The sequence below is a fragment of the Thermobia domestica genome, chromosome 15 (assembly GCF_964235325.1).
Source record: "Thermobia domestica chromosome 15, izTheDome1.hap1.1, whole genome shotgun sequence".
Classification (NCBI taxonomy): Eukaryota; Metazoa; Arthropoda; class Insecta; order Zygentoma; family Lepismatidae; genus Thermobia; species Thermobia domestica.
Genome location: NC_137468.1, coordinates 10,773,311 through 10,793,606, shown reverse-complemented (window position 1 = coordinate 10,793,606; position 20,296 = coordinate 10,773,311). Strand labels below are relative to the sequence as shown.

Here is a 20,296-nt window from a genome sequence, read left to right as displayed (position 1 = left end):
GATGAATAGTGACAGCTCGATGCTGTTTAAATCTAGATTCATTCCCTACCAAAATGGTAGTAAGGATGGGGCTGGAAAAAGGCGACATGTGAAAATAACCGAAAACGACCGATATTAACGTGCAAACCACAATTTTTAGAATGATCGCTGAGATCAAATGTGATACTCCCGTTGGCATTTAAGTCTAAATACATTCCCTATCAAAATGGTAGTAAGAATAGGGCTAGAAAAAGGGTGACATATAAAAATAATCAAAAACGTCCGATATTAGTGTCCAATCCATAGTTTTAAAGGTCACTGAAATGAATAATTCCTCTTCTCAAACTGTTTATGTCCAAATTCATCCCCCAAGTTTCTCACTCATTTGGCGAGCACAAATTTCCTGACTTTTCCAAGTTTCCCACACCACGATTTGGAATTAGGAATTAGATTCCTAGGCTGTCGGCATCTATGGTCATTTAGCCTGTCACGTATATGAGGGACGAAGTTCCTCGGCAATCACACTATCCGATGAAAGGGAAGGAAGTGGCCGGGAACCATTAAGTTAGGTACCATTCCGGCATTTGCCTGGTGTGAATGAGGAAAAACATCACTAAAAGTGGCTGGCCTGAAAAAGGCGTTAACTTTGTCGACCGAGTGTCCCTACCGGCAATCGAGCCCGGAATCAACCACGATTTACAAATTCCCAGATTTGTATATAATGTAGAAAAGCAACTTATATTTTTCTCGATCACGGAGTTTTTCATCTACTATGTACGTGCATGTATAAAGTTTGTGTAGGTAAAGAAGTGTAGTAAAACGAACTAATTAATTTATAAAATATACCCTATTAAATAGCTTGGTAAGGCAGAAAGGAAAGTGGGTTCGGAGAAGTAAAAATCCATACTTAAAATTCCCTGACTTTTCCAGGATTTTTTTTATAAGTAAGTTCTCTACTTTTCCAGGTACTTCAGGTGGATGGAAACCCTGATATCCTAAGAAGGGGAAGGGATTCAAATACTTTCCTAAGCCTAGTCTCCCGTGCGAAGAACGGACATGTCAGCATGTTCCTGGTGTCATCTACTTGCTTGTTATTTTGTAGCAAGGTCAAATGATAATTAAAATTATGAAGTATACAACTAGAAGAAATATTCTCTTTTTATATTATTAAAACTCTGGTCCAGAAATCAGTATGTTCCTTCAATAGGTTTTACTATTACATACTATTTTCTTTTAGAAATATACTGCGTTGAATGAACATTTTTCTTATCTATGAATACTCAATATTAATTCCAGTCTTACGATGAACGTAACGGAAGCTAAAGTGACAATTCCGGAAGCAACAAATGATAAGTATTATGCATTATCATGGTCGCTTCTTCCTGTTGAAAGAAGATAGCAAATCAGTGAATTGCTGTTTCATACACTAGAAAAGATTCGTTGAATTAATTAGGTGCTAGCTTTTTCTTCTCTCGTTTTCGTTATGAAATGAAATCTTTCAGTTCTACGTCCAACGATTATGCTGGCTAGGCTAAAGGAGACGGTAATGAGAAATGAGTGAAATGGTTGAATGAAGAAAGTGGGAGGAAATGGGAGAACTCCAAGAAAACCCACGCATACGGTGTTTGTCCACCACAAAATTCACTTGGCATGAGCGGAAATCGAACCAGAGACCCCACACACCAAAGGTGAACGTTGTACCATTGAGCCACAGCGGCCCCTCGTTTTCGTTATGGTCTAACTTTTAAAGGTTGTCATTTGTCAATGTTACTTAATGAACTCTCGTTTGATCAGATTTCATCTACGATTACCGATGTTGATTAACATTCTTATACGCGACAGAAATGCATAAAAAAGTTAGTTATCTCTGAAAAATACTAACACTTAAGTTTTTACGAACCTTCTCAATGTTACGTTAATTTAATCAAGCACCAGAAACAATTTTTTGAAATTCAATCACCATTTCTCGGGAAAACATTGCAGTACTTTCAGCGTTTGCATGAAGATATTACGTCAGAAGTTTCAACCGAACTCGTTGACGGAGTTGTTTCACTCACTGGCAGTGAAACAAATCAATTATTTCCAGTTTTAACGTTGATTACTATAGATCAAATACTTGCAGTCGGTTAAATATCCAAAGAATCATTTCATTTCTATCTTTAACTCTCTGTTAAAACCGGAAATGGCAGTAATGCACTACAACTTCCGTTTTCAATATGAATGTACAGACGATACGAGATATTTTTTTTTAATCAATTAAGCATCCCAAGAATGTATTCCACCTCCACTACGATATCCCTACTAAAACCGGAAATGTTATAAATCTACTATCACTTCCGGAGTCAATATCGAGAAAATATCAACGCCGTACAAATCACTTCACGTGGAGTGTACACGTAACACTGTTACTTGTTTAAAATTTATCACTGCTGGCTCAAGCACTGCTCACCGGACTGTCGAAAGTGCATAGTAACTAACACATGCAGTTTTAATTTAAGAAAGTTTACTTGCACTGAGACAATTCCAATTGACTGTACAATTCGGAACTGATTGCACTTCTTGTGAATGGTTTAAAAAATGTTATAACTGTTTAAATGGATCATTCTGTCTAGCAAAGATCCTGCTTAGTGCTCTTCTAAAGCAAGTTTCTATATAAAATAATAATAATAATAATAATAATAATAATAATAATAATAATAATAATAATAATAATAATAATAATAATAATAATAATAATAATAATAATATAACATTAAAAACAAATAAAAAGGAACTAACCTTTTCTTGTATAAGGCAGTGCGTTAAAGTAATACTTAGGGAAGACGTATCATTGGCTGACTTTTTTGGCTGCGCATTTTGCTTGTTGGCATTCGGAATAAGCTTGTTTAACAAATTTGGAATTAGTTTGTTCACTTGACTCTTCCGCTTTTTCACTGCATCCAACAGTCGCCTCACCCCGGGCTTCCCCATGCCAATCTTCTCAAAGTCTTCGGGCTGCACATAGTCAAAATGAGCCAAACGGGTTATCTGCAAGCAAAATAAAACAAAAAAAAAGTTATTATTTTTTTCTCTGCTTTAAAATACCTTTGTCTAAAAGTAATAAGGTACGCAAGAAATAAGAACAAGAATTTTAGGAATGATAAAAAATATAATTAAAAAAATCAAAAGATTACGATCTCGGCCAATAATTAGTTTTTAGAACAGGGGTTATAACATTTTTGAACGACCCCTAAATCGAGTTTTTGTATTTTCCACGGAATAAGCACATCATACTGAGTTAAGTGATAGTTTGGGTTTGGCTAAACTATATGTAGTTCTCCAGATATAAGGCCTACAAGAAAATTTTTGATTGAAACATATCGGATCTTTTGATGCATTTTTGCATCAGCGGCCACAGAATTTTTGTACGACCCCTAAATCAAGTTTTTTGTATTTTCTACGGAATAAGCACATCATAGGGAGTTAAGTGATAGTTTGAGTTTCGCTACATTATATATGGTGCTCCAGATATAAGTCGTACGAGAAATTTTCTGATTGAAATATATTAGATCTTTTGATACAAAACTGAAGATGAAAATAAGAGATCACCTGGTGGAAGAGGTAAAGGAATTCTGTTATTGAGGGAGTAAAATAACAAGCGCGTTAGTAGATGCAAACAAGATGTAAAATGAAGATATTCGGGAAAACATATTGTCAACCTGGGTTGTTGCTCTTTTTAAATTTACTGTGGAATGCAGCATTTTCTACTTAGAGCACTTTGAGTAGACCCAGATTGGTAACATTACCTCAAGGCACATCTTATATTACCTATATTCCTAATTGTTCTAATGTTGAATGAACGCGCCTCAATGTACTATGAGGTACTTCAGGGATCTCCACCACTATTTTGGGTTAGCAAAGCAGAACCCTGGGTGCACAAGAGCAACACAATTTAAAATATTTTGTCTCATTCTTAATGTGTCTACGTGTGTGTTCGTGTAGTGAATGTTACTCTAAAGTGTTAGACAATTTTCAGGCTAACAGAGGAGAGGTTAACTGGATCATACATCACTAGATGATGATGATGACCAAAAATCAGTAAGTCCCCTAGTTGAGTGCAGCGGCCTTTGTTGTACCCAATGTCAGTCTATTAAGATAACGTTGTTAAATTCTAAATTCTCAACCTGAATATTTAACTATGTGATACTAGCACAATGGCTTTTCAACAATTACTCTAATAGCTCCAATCCTCATTCCAATTATGAAATAAACAAGCATTTGTATGACAAAAGGTGCTTACACTGCACCTCGTAGCTCCCAAAATTCAAGCTGAAATCATTACACGTGTATAAGAAATCTTAGTTAATCAATACATCTTCAAGACTGAGCATCGTGTCAAACATTCAGAATTTTACATAACTTACATCAAGTTGTCCGATATAATGTGTTTTCGTTAACAACAAACATACAATTACAAAATGCTTACATTAACAGAAAATCTTCCAGACAGCTTACAACATTCATAGACTGTGTTTTTACGAAACTGAAATACCAAAATCAAAACAAAAACCAACTTTGAGAATCTTCCAAAACTAAAACTTAACATGATGAGATTAAAATATTAAGACTCCCTGACAATATAGACACAGCGCTAAAGATTAGATGAAAGATCAATGTTCCTTTGAGTACCAAAGCTATGAAAGACATGGACCTTCACCTGGGATCCGAACCACATGGACTCCACTGCGAATCGAGTCCGGCTTCCCGCAACAGACAACCGAAGAAAAAGAAGATATGTGCAAACTATGGCGTTGTATGGACGTGAGGCAAGGACACTAAAAGAAGAGCAAAAACAGAGAATGGAAGCCCTCGAAATGTGGAGCTACAAAAGGATGTTGAAATTTAAAGAAGAGTATATGAGATATTAAATGAAAGAGTACTAAAATTAGTAGGAGAAAAAAAAAAGAGTACACTGAAGAACATTTCGAAAAGAGATGGGATGATTGGAATTATTATTAAAAAACTTATCACGGAATTAGCTATGGAGCTAATGTCAGAAGGAAAAGTACCTCAAGGAAAGCTGCGATTAAAATATTTGGATCAAATAATACAAGATGTAGGAGTGGAAAAATGAAATCTTTGAGTTTTACGTCCCACGCTTATGCCGGTTAGGCTAAAGGAGACGGTGATGATGAGAAATGGATGAAATGGTAGAATGAAGAAAGTGGGAGGAAACGGGAGAACCCCGAGAAAACCCACGCTCACGGTGTTTGTCCACCACAAAGTTCACTTGGCGGGGGCTGGGATCGAACCCGGGACCCCAAGCACCAGAAGTGAACGCTCTACCACTGAGCCGCTGCGGTCCCTAAGATGTAAGAGTGGAGGGAGGAAGTATAAAGAAATGAAAAGTGTAGCTTAAGATAGGGAACAGTGGAAAGCTATGTCAATCAATGATACACGATGCAGGAAAAAAAAAAAAAAGTATATAGAAATGAAAAGTCTGACTTAGTATAGTGAAGAGTGGAAACCTATGTCAATAATACAAGATGTAGGAAAGATTGGAAAGCTGTATCACACAATAACACAAGATGTAGGAAAGAAAGTGTGCAAGGAAATGAAAAGTCAGGCTCAGAACAGAGAAGAGTGCAAAGCTATAACAAACAATACCGGTAATACAAGATGCACAGAAAAAAAAAAAAAAAAGTACATGGAAATGAAAAGTTTGACTCAGGATAGGAACGAGTGAGGAAAACCGTCGAAAGATTGTTGACCTATGAAGAAGAAAAGTCACGAAACTATCAGAAATATTTCAAAATTATTAGCAGTGACATGGTTTTCTAGAATATATACCGTGAAACTGGTAGGGATTGACTGCACTAAGCGTAAATGTGCTACTACTGTGTACGTAAGCGAGAGAACTCGATGTCGAAAGGGAAAGAATTCTCGAATTGTTTTTCCAGATAATTTCACTGCAGATCCTTCACCCACAATCGATAGGTTATTATTCACCTTTGTAGCTTTACATGAGTCTGAACATTGGCCATTTCGTGTTGTCTGCTGGGTGAAACATCGTATGCACGAGCCCCATTGGATTCTTAGTTTTATTCCACATTATTTCAAAGTAATGTTAGTGCACCGACATGGAAATCAAAGATCTGAATTAGATTTCAGGCCTTGTCACTCACACTTTACACTTTTTGTATTTCAATGAACTTGCACCTATAGAAATGTGGTAAGGATAATGTTTGTTTTTTTCCATTTGGCGATATGCTTATTCTATTTCTAGTAATATACCTAATTTAATTGATATACATGATTCATTCATATATACCCAGTGAGTTGTCCAATCATTACAGGAACTGTAGCATGAATCATGTGGTCTGAATGGATAAGTGCGTGTCTCAAGTTTGAAAAATAAGCGTTTGGATGGGTGTGGGTTATGAAGTGTAGTGGTCAGCGCACTAACACTGATAAGCACGGCTGGACTTAAGTTGACTGGCCACGCGATTACTTCGAACAGGTCCCTGCGATAAAATGAATCTACTCTCGACTGTCAAATACACACAAGAATGCATTGCAATATAAGCCTTTCCTGACAATCGCAATGTGGCAACTAAAGAGAGGAGTTTTCTAAGTTGAAATTGATCAATCCGGCAAGAACGTTTGAACACTTTGGCAATTTTATCCACTGAAACTGAAATTAGCAGAAGTTTGACCTTGGACAAAATTCTAAGACTGCAAAGGGGGGAAAATAATAATAAAAATGAATAATAACGACTTTTTAATGTAATGCGATTTGCACAATTTTAATTTTCGTCCTCTCCCTCCCCCCCCCCCCTCAATAAATCACATTTGATAAACATTTAAAAAGTGGTACTGTTATGACCATGTACTTAACAGAAGTGATATACAAATACTGTTAGTTACTTCTAAGCCTGCATTTATGCAATTTTATATTAAAATGTAGCTTAAATCTCTCTGATCTATTAATTCGCAGTTTTTTAGGTATAGATATTGAATTCCATTCTACCACAGAGAAATGAAGTCCATAGTAGATTTATACATACTGTATATATATACCGCCCTCAAATGCAAGACGCATCCCCAATTTTTGAAGGAAAAATTGTAAAAATAAAAAAAATCCCTCAAATGTTGGCGAAAATGAAAATAACCTAAACTGCATTGATTTTAAAGGAAGTTTAATAATAATAATAATAATAATAATAATAATAATAATAATAATAATAATAATAAACATGGGAAAAGAAATAATGTTATGGGAAAATAAAGAAACATTGAACTTACTGATGAAATTTATGGCATATTCATGTGCATCTGTTGGTACTTTTTTTCCTAATGTAATTACGGTACAACACTTACGTAAAATCCACGATTTTAACTCTGCATTCTGTTCGTACACACAAAATACACATTCTTTACAGAATCGTGACTAATGGGATTAACAATTTTTGGCACAATTCCATCTAATCTGGCCTAAATTTGCATAATTCAAATCTAAGAGGCACCTTGATCTTCGAGGCAAAACAAATCGACAAAAAAAGTGCGATATATATATTGTAATGTCCCACGTGAAGTGATAAACAAAGAATTCCACACGCCAGTGTTTACAAACACCATCACGTGGTTTGGCAAGAGGATTTCACACCAGATGAATCTACAATCACTTGCAGACGACGGCTTCTAGCCCTCCCACGGAGCAGCAGCGCCACCGCCACCCAAGGAACCCTATATATTGGCTGGACCACGGCAATTCTGTACCAGTTTTCTGGTGACCCTCCTACTGTTTGCCAAGGAACATTAGGAGTAACCTGACCCCAGGCCTCTAGTCTGCTTCAGGACTACGCCTTTCCTTTCTCCTGGCCTAGCCTGCTTCGGGGCTTTGTCGGGAATCCCAACCTCAGCCGCTCAGCCTGCTTCGGGGCTCTGTGGCCACCTAACCAACCCACTGCTTGCATCGGAGCTTTGGGTCCCTAACGCCACTTTGCTTAGGCTGCTACGGGGCTCTCCAGAGATCCTGTCTGCGACCTCTCGGTCAAAGACTACCTATATCTAACCTTGTATATTAGAGAAATTATTTTGTACAGTATTTTTGTGAAAATACTTTTATAGTGGAAAACTTTTATAATAAAAGCCGGTAGTGGGAGTCGATTCCGAACACACTTTTTATTAACGCTCTACCTATACCTATATGGGACACAGTTTTACAATATATATATCGTCGCTGCCGAGGCATTGACTGGTGCAGTCCGTCTCAAAATTAATTTTAACTAATTGTTAAATGTTTCAGGATTGTAAATTCGAAAATTTCACGACACAAGATGGGAAAGCACTGCTCCCGCCCACGGAAGAGAATGCATATATATATATATATATATATATATATATATATTTCTTTTGCAAGAGAAAATTTTGGTGAATGTATTCAAAATTCTCATCCTAATTTTACTTCAAATCCCAAGATCTGAATTTAAAGTGGTATGCGTGTAGGATGCAGTTTTCGATAAGAGTTAAATCACGGTAACAGGGGTAGGTAGTTCCCTTTTCTCTCGAGACTTGGGCCAAGGAATTCTCTCTTTCGTCTCTGCAAGAAAAAATTTTGTTTTATATGTTTTAAAGTTCGATAATCTTTTTATTTACTAAATCCCCATTTGCCTCACGATGCTGCCACCAATGAGAATCCAATTCGATTAAAAGCACATGCTAATTATCAGGCTACATTGTATCATAATCTTCAGGAAAACACTAACAAAATATATTGCTAAGCATTGCTACCACCACTAAAGAAAACTGACGTTACGTATGAGAAAATACTATAGAAGGGAGAAACTAAGCAAGAAAAAATATAGATAAATTCAACGTTTGTAACTGTATCCGTCACATCCAATTATACGAAAAGCCGTAAAAAAAAATAATAATCTTTGAAAAAATCTATTCCACATTGCAACCTGTTACACGCGAGAAACACAAGTTCTTACCTGTAACTCATCTCGAATTCTGGTGAAGAATTGTTCCAGTTGCACTTCTTGTAGCAATTCGTATAACCACTCGATTCCCTCATCCTCGGCCATAACTGAAATAGACAGAAATATTGTATATCAAGATGAGACAAGAATCTGTTAGCACGAAAATACAATAAATAAATCAACAAAATAGGATTTCATACAATACCACATAACATTACATTATCACTCTTTTTTTTAATAAAAAATACTTATTTATAGTAGCTCCAAGCTAAAACCACTTGGCATAATGGCCTATTTGTGAGCCTAAGCCTGCTCCAGCGCCATCTGCTAGCGACTGACCGAACTACGTCCAGCCTAGCGGCGAGCATGTGGTTAGCGTCCTTAACAGGAGCATCAGGAGCTTTCTAGACCTAGGGGCTCCCCAGTTTGCCTCACGACGCTGGGTGGACGCCGAAAATTGGGGAAGCGCCGGCCGGGAATCGAACCCAGGGCCACGCGGACATGAATCAAACGCTCTAACCATTCGACTATGATGTTCCCCTTATAGTAGCTCCAGACATAAATTTTATAATCCTTTAGAAGCACAATACTGTGCAATACATGTGTGAGACACGGTAGCTCAGTGATGGAATGCTCACCTTTGATGTGAATGGTTTCTGGTTTGATTCCCGGCCACGCGAGTTTATAGTAGACTTCATATCTGTTTCTTTTCTTTAGGTTCTCCGCTCGTCTCTTACATTCTCGTTCCACCAACTATTTTACCATCATTCCCTTTCATTAATCTTCGTCTTCTTTAGCCTATTAACTGTAAAACTATAAATTCCATTTCGTTTACGTATGCATCCTACAAATACACGCTCCGCGAAATAACAGTTAATTCAATTATTTATAGTACATGAACACAAGCATCAATCTTATTCCTAAATATTGCTCGCAGAGATTACGATTGGGCCTTAAATCTAGGCTCAAGTGGTCTACGTTCGATAACCAACTCTGCACGTACAACGATAATGTATATTTCTTCCATTTATTTTAATTATATTTAGGGCAAAAGTGATATTTTAACAAGCACTAGCTACATATTAGAAGAAGAAGAAGAAGTGTTACAATTAATATCACGAATAATGTTGATGTGTGAATGTTTATTTATCCGTCGCTAGGTAGAAATGTTAGTTTACTCCTTGTTATGATAGTGATCCGGTTACTAAGGTAACAGTTTGGTTACTATGTACTTGTTTATATACAGGGTGTTTCAAAACAACACCGACAACGTTTGGGAGGTGATTCCTAACACCAAGATACGACAAAAAGTATAAACCAACCTGGGTGCACAAATACTTCCTTTCGGAGTTACAGGTTGCCGAAAACATGGGGAAAAAAATTAACTTGAAAGGTCCATAGCTCCAAAACTATGGGACCTGCCGTAATCGGGTCAAGACTTCACTTAGGAACTGGTATGTGTCATACCCAAATATCCATGTTTCAGAATCCTGCGGTACTTCTGCAACAAATTTTATAAAGGTAGTTGGTGAGTACTTCAAATTTTATACCCGGAGCCAAACTCCCTCTATAAAAATTGTTGCACGAATACCTCAGGATTCTGATACATGTACTTTTCGATAATGTGCATTTGTGCATGCAATTTGGTCTTGGTGTCAGGAATAACCTCTCAAATATTGTCGGTGTTGTTTTGAAACACCCTATATAATTATCAATATATAACTCAACAAGAAGTCGTACAATATAAACATGTATCGAACTGCTGTAAAGCAATTGATATTATTGCGAAATATAGTGTTTGTGATTGAAACTAGTGTGTAATCCTTAAATAGTCTTCGTAATAAGCAGTAAATAATTTTAGACGGTTTATAGTATGAGATTTTAATAATTCGAACTGTGGATAACGTTATAAACCAAACCCGAAGTGTACATCCATTATAATTTAAGTCGCTTAAAGAGCATTCGTATAAATAAACTCAGTGTTCCCACCTTACACTTCTGTATCCTGTTATGGATTGTCAACAAAAATCATGTTAAACGTCAAATTTCGATGACAGCTGCTAATATTTCCAAAACACAGCTAAGAATTTTAGGTTTCACTGGGGATAAGATGTGTAGGAATTAGTTATTTGATAATATATATTACAGTGAATACTGTTTAAGTAGGCAAGGTCCTAGAACACAGGTCCCTCTCCAGGTCCACCACCCAGAGGCCAAGTTAGGTGAATTACGACAAAGTAAACTCCAAAATACCACTTAAATAAAAGTATTTTTTCCAATAATCAACATTATAAAATAACAATGGGGAGCAAAGTTCCCCCACAACCCCCAAACGTATATTATTTCAGAATATATGTTATTAGAAAAAAAATATTTCAATACAAATGGAATTTTGGTTAATTAATAATTTCGAATAATTTATTTTTTCATAATTCACCCAACCTGCCAAAAAAAATCTAATCAGGAACATGAATAATATCAGACAATGCAAAACAATATACCCATTGCGAACAAATGAATTTCAAAGTACAAAACACTGTATGCCATATAAAAAAAAAAAAAAATGTAAACCCACACACACATATATATATATATATATATATATATATACAAACACCATACAATCAAGAAATTAACACTAAAACAAACTATAAAATGTCCACAGAACGCCAACATATTGCAATATATAAATACTTCGACAGATTCACACAATACAATCACATACAACATCTACCACCAATGAACAATTCAACTAAGACTCCGAAGACGAAAATGAAACTGAATGGAATATCGAATAAAATAAAAAGGAAAGTAAAATTTATGCACGTAAAATCAAAGAAGTAGCAAAAAAAAAAAAAAAAAAAAAATCATTTATGGTATTTAAAATCATATTCAATTACAGCCTTATTTTACTATAAATTAATAGACCTACATATGACTAGTGGTTTAGTAAACAAACATGGTGGTGGACTTCTCAAAAGATTGAAGTCCATTGTTCTTAGTTTTGGTAACAATATATTTCAACAATAAAGAAGTCTAAAAAACTGGAAGGAAAGAAGACAGAAAAGAATAAGGAACGAAAAGGAACCAAAACAAGGCACGTAACATGTATTAGGATAGGGTACCTGTCTTCTAGAACCTTCCTGTTTAAATAACATTGGCTTCAAAGTTTCAAATCACAATATAAGAAGCCGTACAATTTTAGTCCCTCTACAGTAGAAATGAGAAATTGTAACTCATTCTTATATAGGGGTTTGACTGGTTGTGTTAGTGTGATGACTAGTAACATTCCGCTAAATGTAATTTTAAGGCATCTTCTTTTTGTTTATTCTTTGTTGATATTGAATCTAAAATATGTGAATGTCTTAACAATATGAAAACGGATTTATTCTGTTTAGTTGACCTCCATTTTACATTACATATGATGTTCGTTCTCTTTCTTTACAACGAAGTTGTACCTGTTCATATAATACAATACAGTTTTGTATTTTTGCTAGACGCTATTCGTGGCACTGAAATAGGAAGATTTTATTTCCTATGAAATTAATTCCCGTACATCTCTTCTGACTGAAGTCTTCATGAATTGATGTAAAAAGTGATCGCTGACCATTTGTTTTATTACTGGCACACTGGAGCATTGAGATACCACACTATCCACTTCGTCTCGTCAATAACTTCGGAAAGAGTCGAATCGACCAATTTTAATTCAGTATTCTTTGCCATAAAGAGAATCTGATTCTTTCTACAACACTATCAACTTATTCGCAAGTTATTATCAAATAATTTTCGGAGATAATAAATAATATACATATATATATTTGTGGGTGACATAAAATGTCCTGGATATAATTTCCGAACCTCTGTCTTAACTTGAACATATGCGTGAAGTACTTTACTATAAACAGGGCAATAAAAATGTCGTAGATTAACTGAAAGTTAAATGGCTGGTAACAATGATGTTTACATTTTGGTTACGAAACTGGCCGTCTGAACTCGTTCGCTGGGCGGCATATATAAGTGGAAAAGCATGACAAGTGTTCTAACCTATGTCAGTTTATGCGACATGAAGTATTTTTTGCTCTATCCTCGTTTACGTGCGTACCTTCCGTCGCTGATGAGCCTGTTCCCAGCGGACGCAACCCCGCCAGGCCCCATGCTGCACCCCTAACCTGCTTTGGTTAGATACCATTCTCACTTTTGGTGGTCACCTAGAACAAGTTATTTTGTGGTTTTTGCTTAGTCGTTTTTATGGGATATGTCCAGATGAGTATTTAAACCAGTAAGGAGAGGTCCTCGTAAAGTAAACCTTCACCCATGAATGAAACTTCTACTCTTTAGAAACAAGTAGCAAACCCGCACGTCCTGCGCAGGCAAAGGACACTATCGTCGCTTGAATGATTGAATATGATACAAAATTTCCCCTCCCCTAGGTTGTACCGTCAAAGTGAAATTAATTATTAAACAAAACAAAAAAAAAAAAAAAAACTTTCCAGGCTCGGACGTCATCTATGTTGAAAATATGAACGAGATCGGTCAGGTCGTTTAAGAGTTATTAAGTTTTATTTATTTTTTTATAATTCCCCCTCCTCCACTCTACCGTCAAAGTGAATAACTCTCTCCTCTGTGCTGATCCACTTTAGGAGGGCATTAGTGTACGTACACGGTAAGAATTATTGGGCAAAAAAGACGAATCAACTTGTGCTAGGTTCACAACGTTAACGTTGTATATTTGTTTATTTTTGATTGTAATAAGGACAGCCGTGCTCAAGCACAATCTATGTAACAGAAGAAGAAAATATTGTAAGACCAGTAGATTGATCAATATGTTTTAGTTGTGCGTTGCTATGGTGATATTAGCTGTTGTCAAGGAAATGTTTATACAATATAATTGTGAGTGTCGCTATAGTTGTTAGATGTATAATTTTGAACGGTGCATTAAAATACGTTAATATCGTAAAATATAGAGTTTTTGTGCATTATAAACTGATGTATATTTCTTCAACTACCTTCAATTTACGTAATAACTCAAATATGTACGAACTATGGGCAATATGTAAGGTAAAGTTATATATTTATGGTGGTTTTCTACTCCAGGACCTTGGTTTAATCTGAAGGATAGTAAGATTATGCAAAAATAGTTTTCATGTTATTACGTAATCAGCGAATAATTAATAGCAACCAAAGAATGGAAAATATAGGAAGAAGTGAAGTAATCTCAGAAACACGAAATTTTGAATTCTAGCGTTTTATGCAACGAATGAAAGAACTAATTGAAAGGAAATTATAGTCCCAACATAGTCAACTGTCGGGTCAGAACCAATGACCAGTAAATTAGAACAGTTAGAGCAAACCCAAACAGCAACGTTGGAATCTCATCGTCATAAATTTGATCAATATTCACGTCAATTTGAACGATTAGAATAATCACATAGTGAGCAGTTAGATCAAATGACAAGCAAATTAGAACAGTTAGAACAAAATCACAGTGTTGGTCTTGAACGATTAGAACAAAATAATAGTGCTGATTTTGAACAATTAGAACAAAATCATAGTGCTGATTTTGAACAATTAGAACAAAATCATAGTGCTGATTTTGAACAATTAGAAAATCATAGTGCCGATTTTGAACAATTAGAACAAAATCATAGTGCTGATTTTGAACAATTAGAACAAAATCACAATGCTAAATTTGAACAGCTGTCCCAACATCTAAGAAACAAGTTTAGCGAAATAGAAGAACGAATTGATAATAACTCTGCTCAAATTCGTGAGTTGCAGCGAGAAACCTTGAATTTCAAGAATAGTACGAAGAATGATAAGAAGACTGACCGGAATCTTCACAATAGAGAAGCTGTCCCGGAATCATCACAAATGGATAGTACACCTGTGTCAACCGAATGTAATTGAGCCGGAGTATGGCCACGGAATACCGCTAGATGGAACAACAAGGATTATTACCAGTACGGAACCCGAAAGTGAACTAGAAGAGGACAGAACACATAACCGTCCAGAAAATTTAAGTATTCAAAACCTAGTCTAAAGCTAAGCATGCAAAGTTACCGGTAAAAATTTAGTGAGATTAAAGCAATGACAAAATTTAGTTGTAGAGTAAATGATATTTCCGCTAGCACATTTATTGCAAAATTTGAGAAAGAATGTGATTTGGTAGGCATCCATAAATCTAATTTTCTTAAAATATTTCCTCAAGTATTACTTCCACCGTGTTCAACGTGGTACATGGCAATTAGGTATAGTTTCCGTACCTATGAAGATTTCAAAAGTATTTTGTTGACAAATTTTGAAAATGATTTTATTCTAGCTAATCCTGACGCGCAAATTCGGAACAGAAAGTATGACAGTCGTGTGGATCATAATATTATGGACTTTGTTATCAATATATACAGTACAATGAATTAAAGCAACTTAACCCATTCCAACCAGATTCCAGAATTATTGCATCTATCAGCATCTTATTAACGTATAAATTACAGCAAATATTCCTTTCTTCACAATGTATGAATTTCAATCACCTATTGCTAACTGTTCAAAATTTTGAAAAATAGATGTCTATACCGTATAGTGGAAATAAGAATTTACGCAATAATCTCAATAATACATTTCCAAAAGAAACACTGATTAAAGCTTAAAATCCACTTTATTTTAAATTATAATTTGTAACGGTTTCGGATATCTAACATATCCTTCTTCAGACACTATCGAAAATAAATGAAAATACATATATATAGTCATTGTTGTACTTTATTTACTTTTTCTTCTATTTGCTGAGGCCTTCAGCCAATCCCGTAAGTCTTCTTGTTCACTTTCCAACTAATCCAAAGCCATGGATAGTCTTAATACATTTCAAATACGTAACATTAGTGTAACATCTAGTAGAAATACTGAAAATTGTAACTCCCACTCAAGATCAAGTGGTACTGTAAGATTTTTAGAAATAACAGGTACAGAAACAATAGGTACGGTCAGTTTAATATAGTTAACGGTAATAGGATTTGTAATAATAGAAGTAGGAGAGATGGCAGAATTTTTTTATATTAGAAGGCAAGCGAATAATGAATTGAATTCTACACGTAATACTGTACGAGATTGTGATGCAATGTGACCTAATTGATACAGCGTACAGGACTACTTTAACCTAACACCTGTTGCCTTGAACTGATGGAAGAGACGTGTAATACAAAAAGCAAATAAAAATGACAAGTAAACTGGTACAAGTTATTAAAACTTGGATTACTCAAGAAGTAATATCCAAAGCTAATTTAAATAATGTTGATTCTCAAGAAAATACTCGAGTCTCGCATATAATATTAATGTGATATTAATTATTGTTTGTTTCTTTTTCTTTTGATTATCGTTACGAATTATTGAAATTTTTGTGTTAAAAATATATGAATTACGTTTCCTGATTTTATAAGTGTGCCCGATCATTAAAAAAAATTTTTTTTTTACATCGTATTTTAACTCGTAGCTAATGGCTCAATTGATAATAGCAGTAACTATGAAGAATAGAATTCTATTATGGACCCGAATTAAATAGCTAAAGTTTCAAGTTTTGAATGTGTCCTTTTTCTTCGTTGTTTAAATAAAATATAAAAAAATTACAATGAAATGAAAAGATAATAAAATGAAATATTAAAAGACATATGTAAAAGTTTAATGTTAATACATTTGTAATTTAATGCACATCAAGGCAGTTCAAAAAGTAATGGGACCAGCATGTATGTAGGTTATGTAAACTACTGTACGGATCCTTCCTTAAAGTAAAATAATTCAAGAACTCCCTTTGGTTCAGGAGCCATTATACAACGATAACGTTGTATATATGTTCATTTTCGATTGCAATCAGGGCAGCCGTGCTCAGGCACAATCTATGTAATAGAAAAAGAAGAAACTAATGTAAGTAAGACTACTAGAATGATCAATATGTTTTTGTTTATGTGTTGTTATGGTGTTGTTAGCTGTTGTCAAGGAAATGTTTATACAATATAAGTGTGAGTGTCGCCATAGTTGTTAGGTGCATAATTTTGAATGGTGCATTAAAATACGTTAATATTGTAAAATGAAGATGTTTTGTGCATTATAAACTAGTGAATGTTTCTTCAATCTATCTTTACGTAATAACTCAAATATATACGAACTGTGGACAATATATAAGGTGACGTTATAGGTTGCCTCTAAAAAGCACGAATGGTAACAGTCAGATCAGGAGCGCAGCAGTGGGGCCAAGAATTAGCAATGGGGTGAATCCGTAGGGACCAGGTGCGTCAGCGAAGGTGAGTATACACATAACGAGGATAGCACGGAACACTGTGTATGTAATAAAATTACTTACCATACATGTTGAATTATGTATTTGTACGTTACTAAATACGTTATAGGTAATATCCCAATGGGTTTTCATTGCTTGCATATTTGCGTTCCAAAGTAGCATAACACATTACTAACGTGAAACTCACAATTATGTGAATTACTTAACTTTCGGACGCGTCCATAAGTGCGTGTCATGAGTTAGCACATTAAGATACTATACTTTGTATAACTGGTGCAAATTTACTAAACGAATCCATAGATTTGTAAAATTTACAGAAGAAATTTGTAATAATATTGTAATACAGTAGTGTATAAATAATGGAAATATGGTGTGCACTTACTTCTGAGACTCGTATTTACATGGTAAATATAAAAATGAAAGTTGGAGATGGTATCCACGTTTTCTCCCATAAGGTAATTAAAGATGGACATACAGTATGCGAAATGTTTATGATAAATTACAACTAACTTAATGTATTAGAGTAGTTTTTAAGCAATCAAAGTAACCTGTGGTTTTATGTTAGACACGGATTGGTACGTAAAAGATAAAATAAATTTAAAAAATTGAAATTAAGTGTAATATTTTGCACAAACATTCACGTACAGGCAGCTATTATGCACAGTGTACAAACTGATTGAAGGTGAATCAGAGTATACGCAAGTCAAGAGTTAAGAAGCGGAACCATTGGAATCTTGGTGATGTAGTACGTATACATTGGAAGTGAGTTTTGCCCGTGATGAGCGATGCAGTGCATGAGTGCAAATTGAGAAAAAAAATTGGAACTTCGTGATATTAGGAGAGATAAAACGTTGTCTAAATTCAGACAAAGGTAGGAAACAACAGAGCCCTACGAGACTTCTAACCTACCTTCGCTCGCTCAGCTCTTTTGTGAAGGTAGCATTGTTTTTTTCAGTGGTCACCTTCTTTTTGTGTAAACTGTGATAAAGGTAGGAAACAATGGGCCCCGCGGGGCTTCAAAGTCCCCCTCGCTCGGCTATGTTTTGCTAAGATAACATTCGAGTTTTTTAATAGCCACTTAGCATAGATTAGTTGATGTTTCTGCAGAAGAACTCTTAAACTTATGCACACCTCAAAAGTAATTCCTGAAGGTACAGAAAGTGAATGCAAAGAGAGAGAGAGAAAAAAAAGTATGTCTTTTATGCATTTGTGTATGGATCCGTATAGTAAATATGCACGGTCTAATTACTGTGGTTACTAGCTTCCTTATGGGCGAATACGTGCATAGTAAGTTCAACTTCCATTAATGTATTTTTACGTAGATACGCGACTCACAGATAACACACGTTTATAATATTTACATAATAGTCTATTAAAATATTAATACAAATTTGTTTTTTAAATTTTACAAATCTGCGGAACCGTACAGTATATCTACAGCAATTATTGAGCTGAATTACCTTCGTCTCATTTAAAGATTGACATACTCAATCTGATCCTACGTCAAAACTTTGCACGAAGTGATAACAGATTGGTTACTAGTATTTTTTATTTTTTTTTTTTAACTGTGGATTTGAATTCTATGATTTTGTATTCTTTCTTTTAATTTAAAGTGAACTTTCGTATTAATTCTTTTTTTAATACATGTGTTCTGAGTACTCAATATCGAACTTCAAATCCAATTACGCACAAGATTTAGATATCAAAAGAAAGTGAAATTACCATTACGGATTCAATCACGCTAAATTTTGAGATATGTAAACAAAGCTCCGATCATATTTTCAGAAACACATAAACACTCTTATTTTATACAATATAAAACCCATCATCCAGCTGATTGTCAATTTTCGATCTATAATATTATTTTTAAGATAAAGTATCTTTAAGTGCAAGAGGGACAGTGTTTCGCACTACTGATTTTGAACTTTCACATCAAATGATCTTTATAATATTTAAAAAGATATGTTTACCTGTTACTTATCTACATCCAGCCATAGAAACTAATTGCTTTTATCTTTATGATGCGCATGAGCTCTCTTTTAATTCGCACTCCTTTATCTTCCAAATGCTTTTTATTAACTACCAATTCTACTTTCTCGTCACATATCTTTCTTCCGTATTTCTTCCTCCTCTTCGTAGAATCGAGTCTGTGAAACACATGCCATGAACGTAGAGCACATACTACACACTCGTGACTCTTTTTCTTCTTTTCAGCCTATTCAAAGAAACCATTCACGTTTCATTCACAAAATAATTCTTCCCATTATTTCCTGTTACCATTTGCGTAACTTCTTGTGGTTTGTATACAGGAATGACTAATTTGTTTACGCCTACTATGAAGCAACATATGCTGGAAAACTGCTAAATAATATTATAATTTGTTGGCAGCAACTTATTTCATGTAGTTCTTTTATTAGTGAAATTATGTAGTATTAGTTAGTGTAAACTTTTTAAATTTATGCTTGAAAGAAGGTGAAATTAAATACATTTATTATTAATTTTCTAATAGGTTAAGAATGAAGTACTTCCGCCAGTATTTGTTACTCATTTATTTCCACTGGGTACCAAAGTCTTGAGCTGCACAGGGAACTTCCAAGGTTATGTTTTGCAATGACTTATAAACAGTGACAAAAAGTACCGAGAAAAATTGGGTACACACATTTTATATGTAGGTTCAGTCGAGAAGACGGTTCCACACAGTGGTCGGAATAAGACGGTATGCGGCGGTGGTGTGGTATGCGGACCGCCTCTGGTTTGTCCGTGATGAAGGCATACCACTTCTGGTTTTCCAGTGATCAAGGCATACCGTCACTGGCGAGTGGATGCTAAATACCTTGAATAAATCCATTTTTATACGCAATAATTGACGAATAGCTTTGCACGCAAAGAAATTTTATTTTATGCAGAAATATTTTCTAATTTTTTAATTATCTTTTCCCTACCTTTTGTATTTGAAATGAGGTGTCTAGTTTAAAGTTCATCTAGTTTATATTTTGATGTGTCATATTGAATTGTTTCTTTCTTCTGTGTGTGTGTTCTTGTCTTAATGTATAGTCTATGTCATGTT

The 20,296-nt window shown here is 34.9% G+C and overlaps 1 protein-coding gene across 1 annotated transcript in view; it reads right to left on the bottom strand.

The window, feature by feature from the left end:
- The window catches only part of Ack (activated Cdc42 kinase), a 93,889-nt gene extending 74,510 nt beyond the window's left edge, over positions 1–19,379 (bottom strand). The window contains exons 1-3 of the mRNA XM_081741312.1: positions 19,200–19,379; positions 8,955–9,049; positions 2,758–3,006 (exon numbers count right to left, since the gene is read on the bottom strand). Of these exons, the coding sequence (XP_081597438.1) occupies positions 2,758–3,006; positions 8,955–9,047 (342 nt within the window). The 5' untranslated portion in view covers positions 9,048–9,049; positions 19,200–19,379. The remainder of the gene's footprint in view (positions 1–2,757; positions 3,007–8,954; positions 9,050–19,199) is intronic.
- Positions 19,380–20,296: the final 917 nt, after the last annotated feature.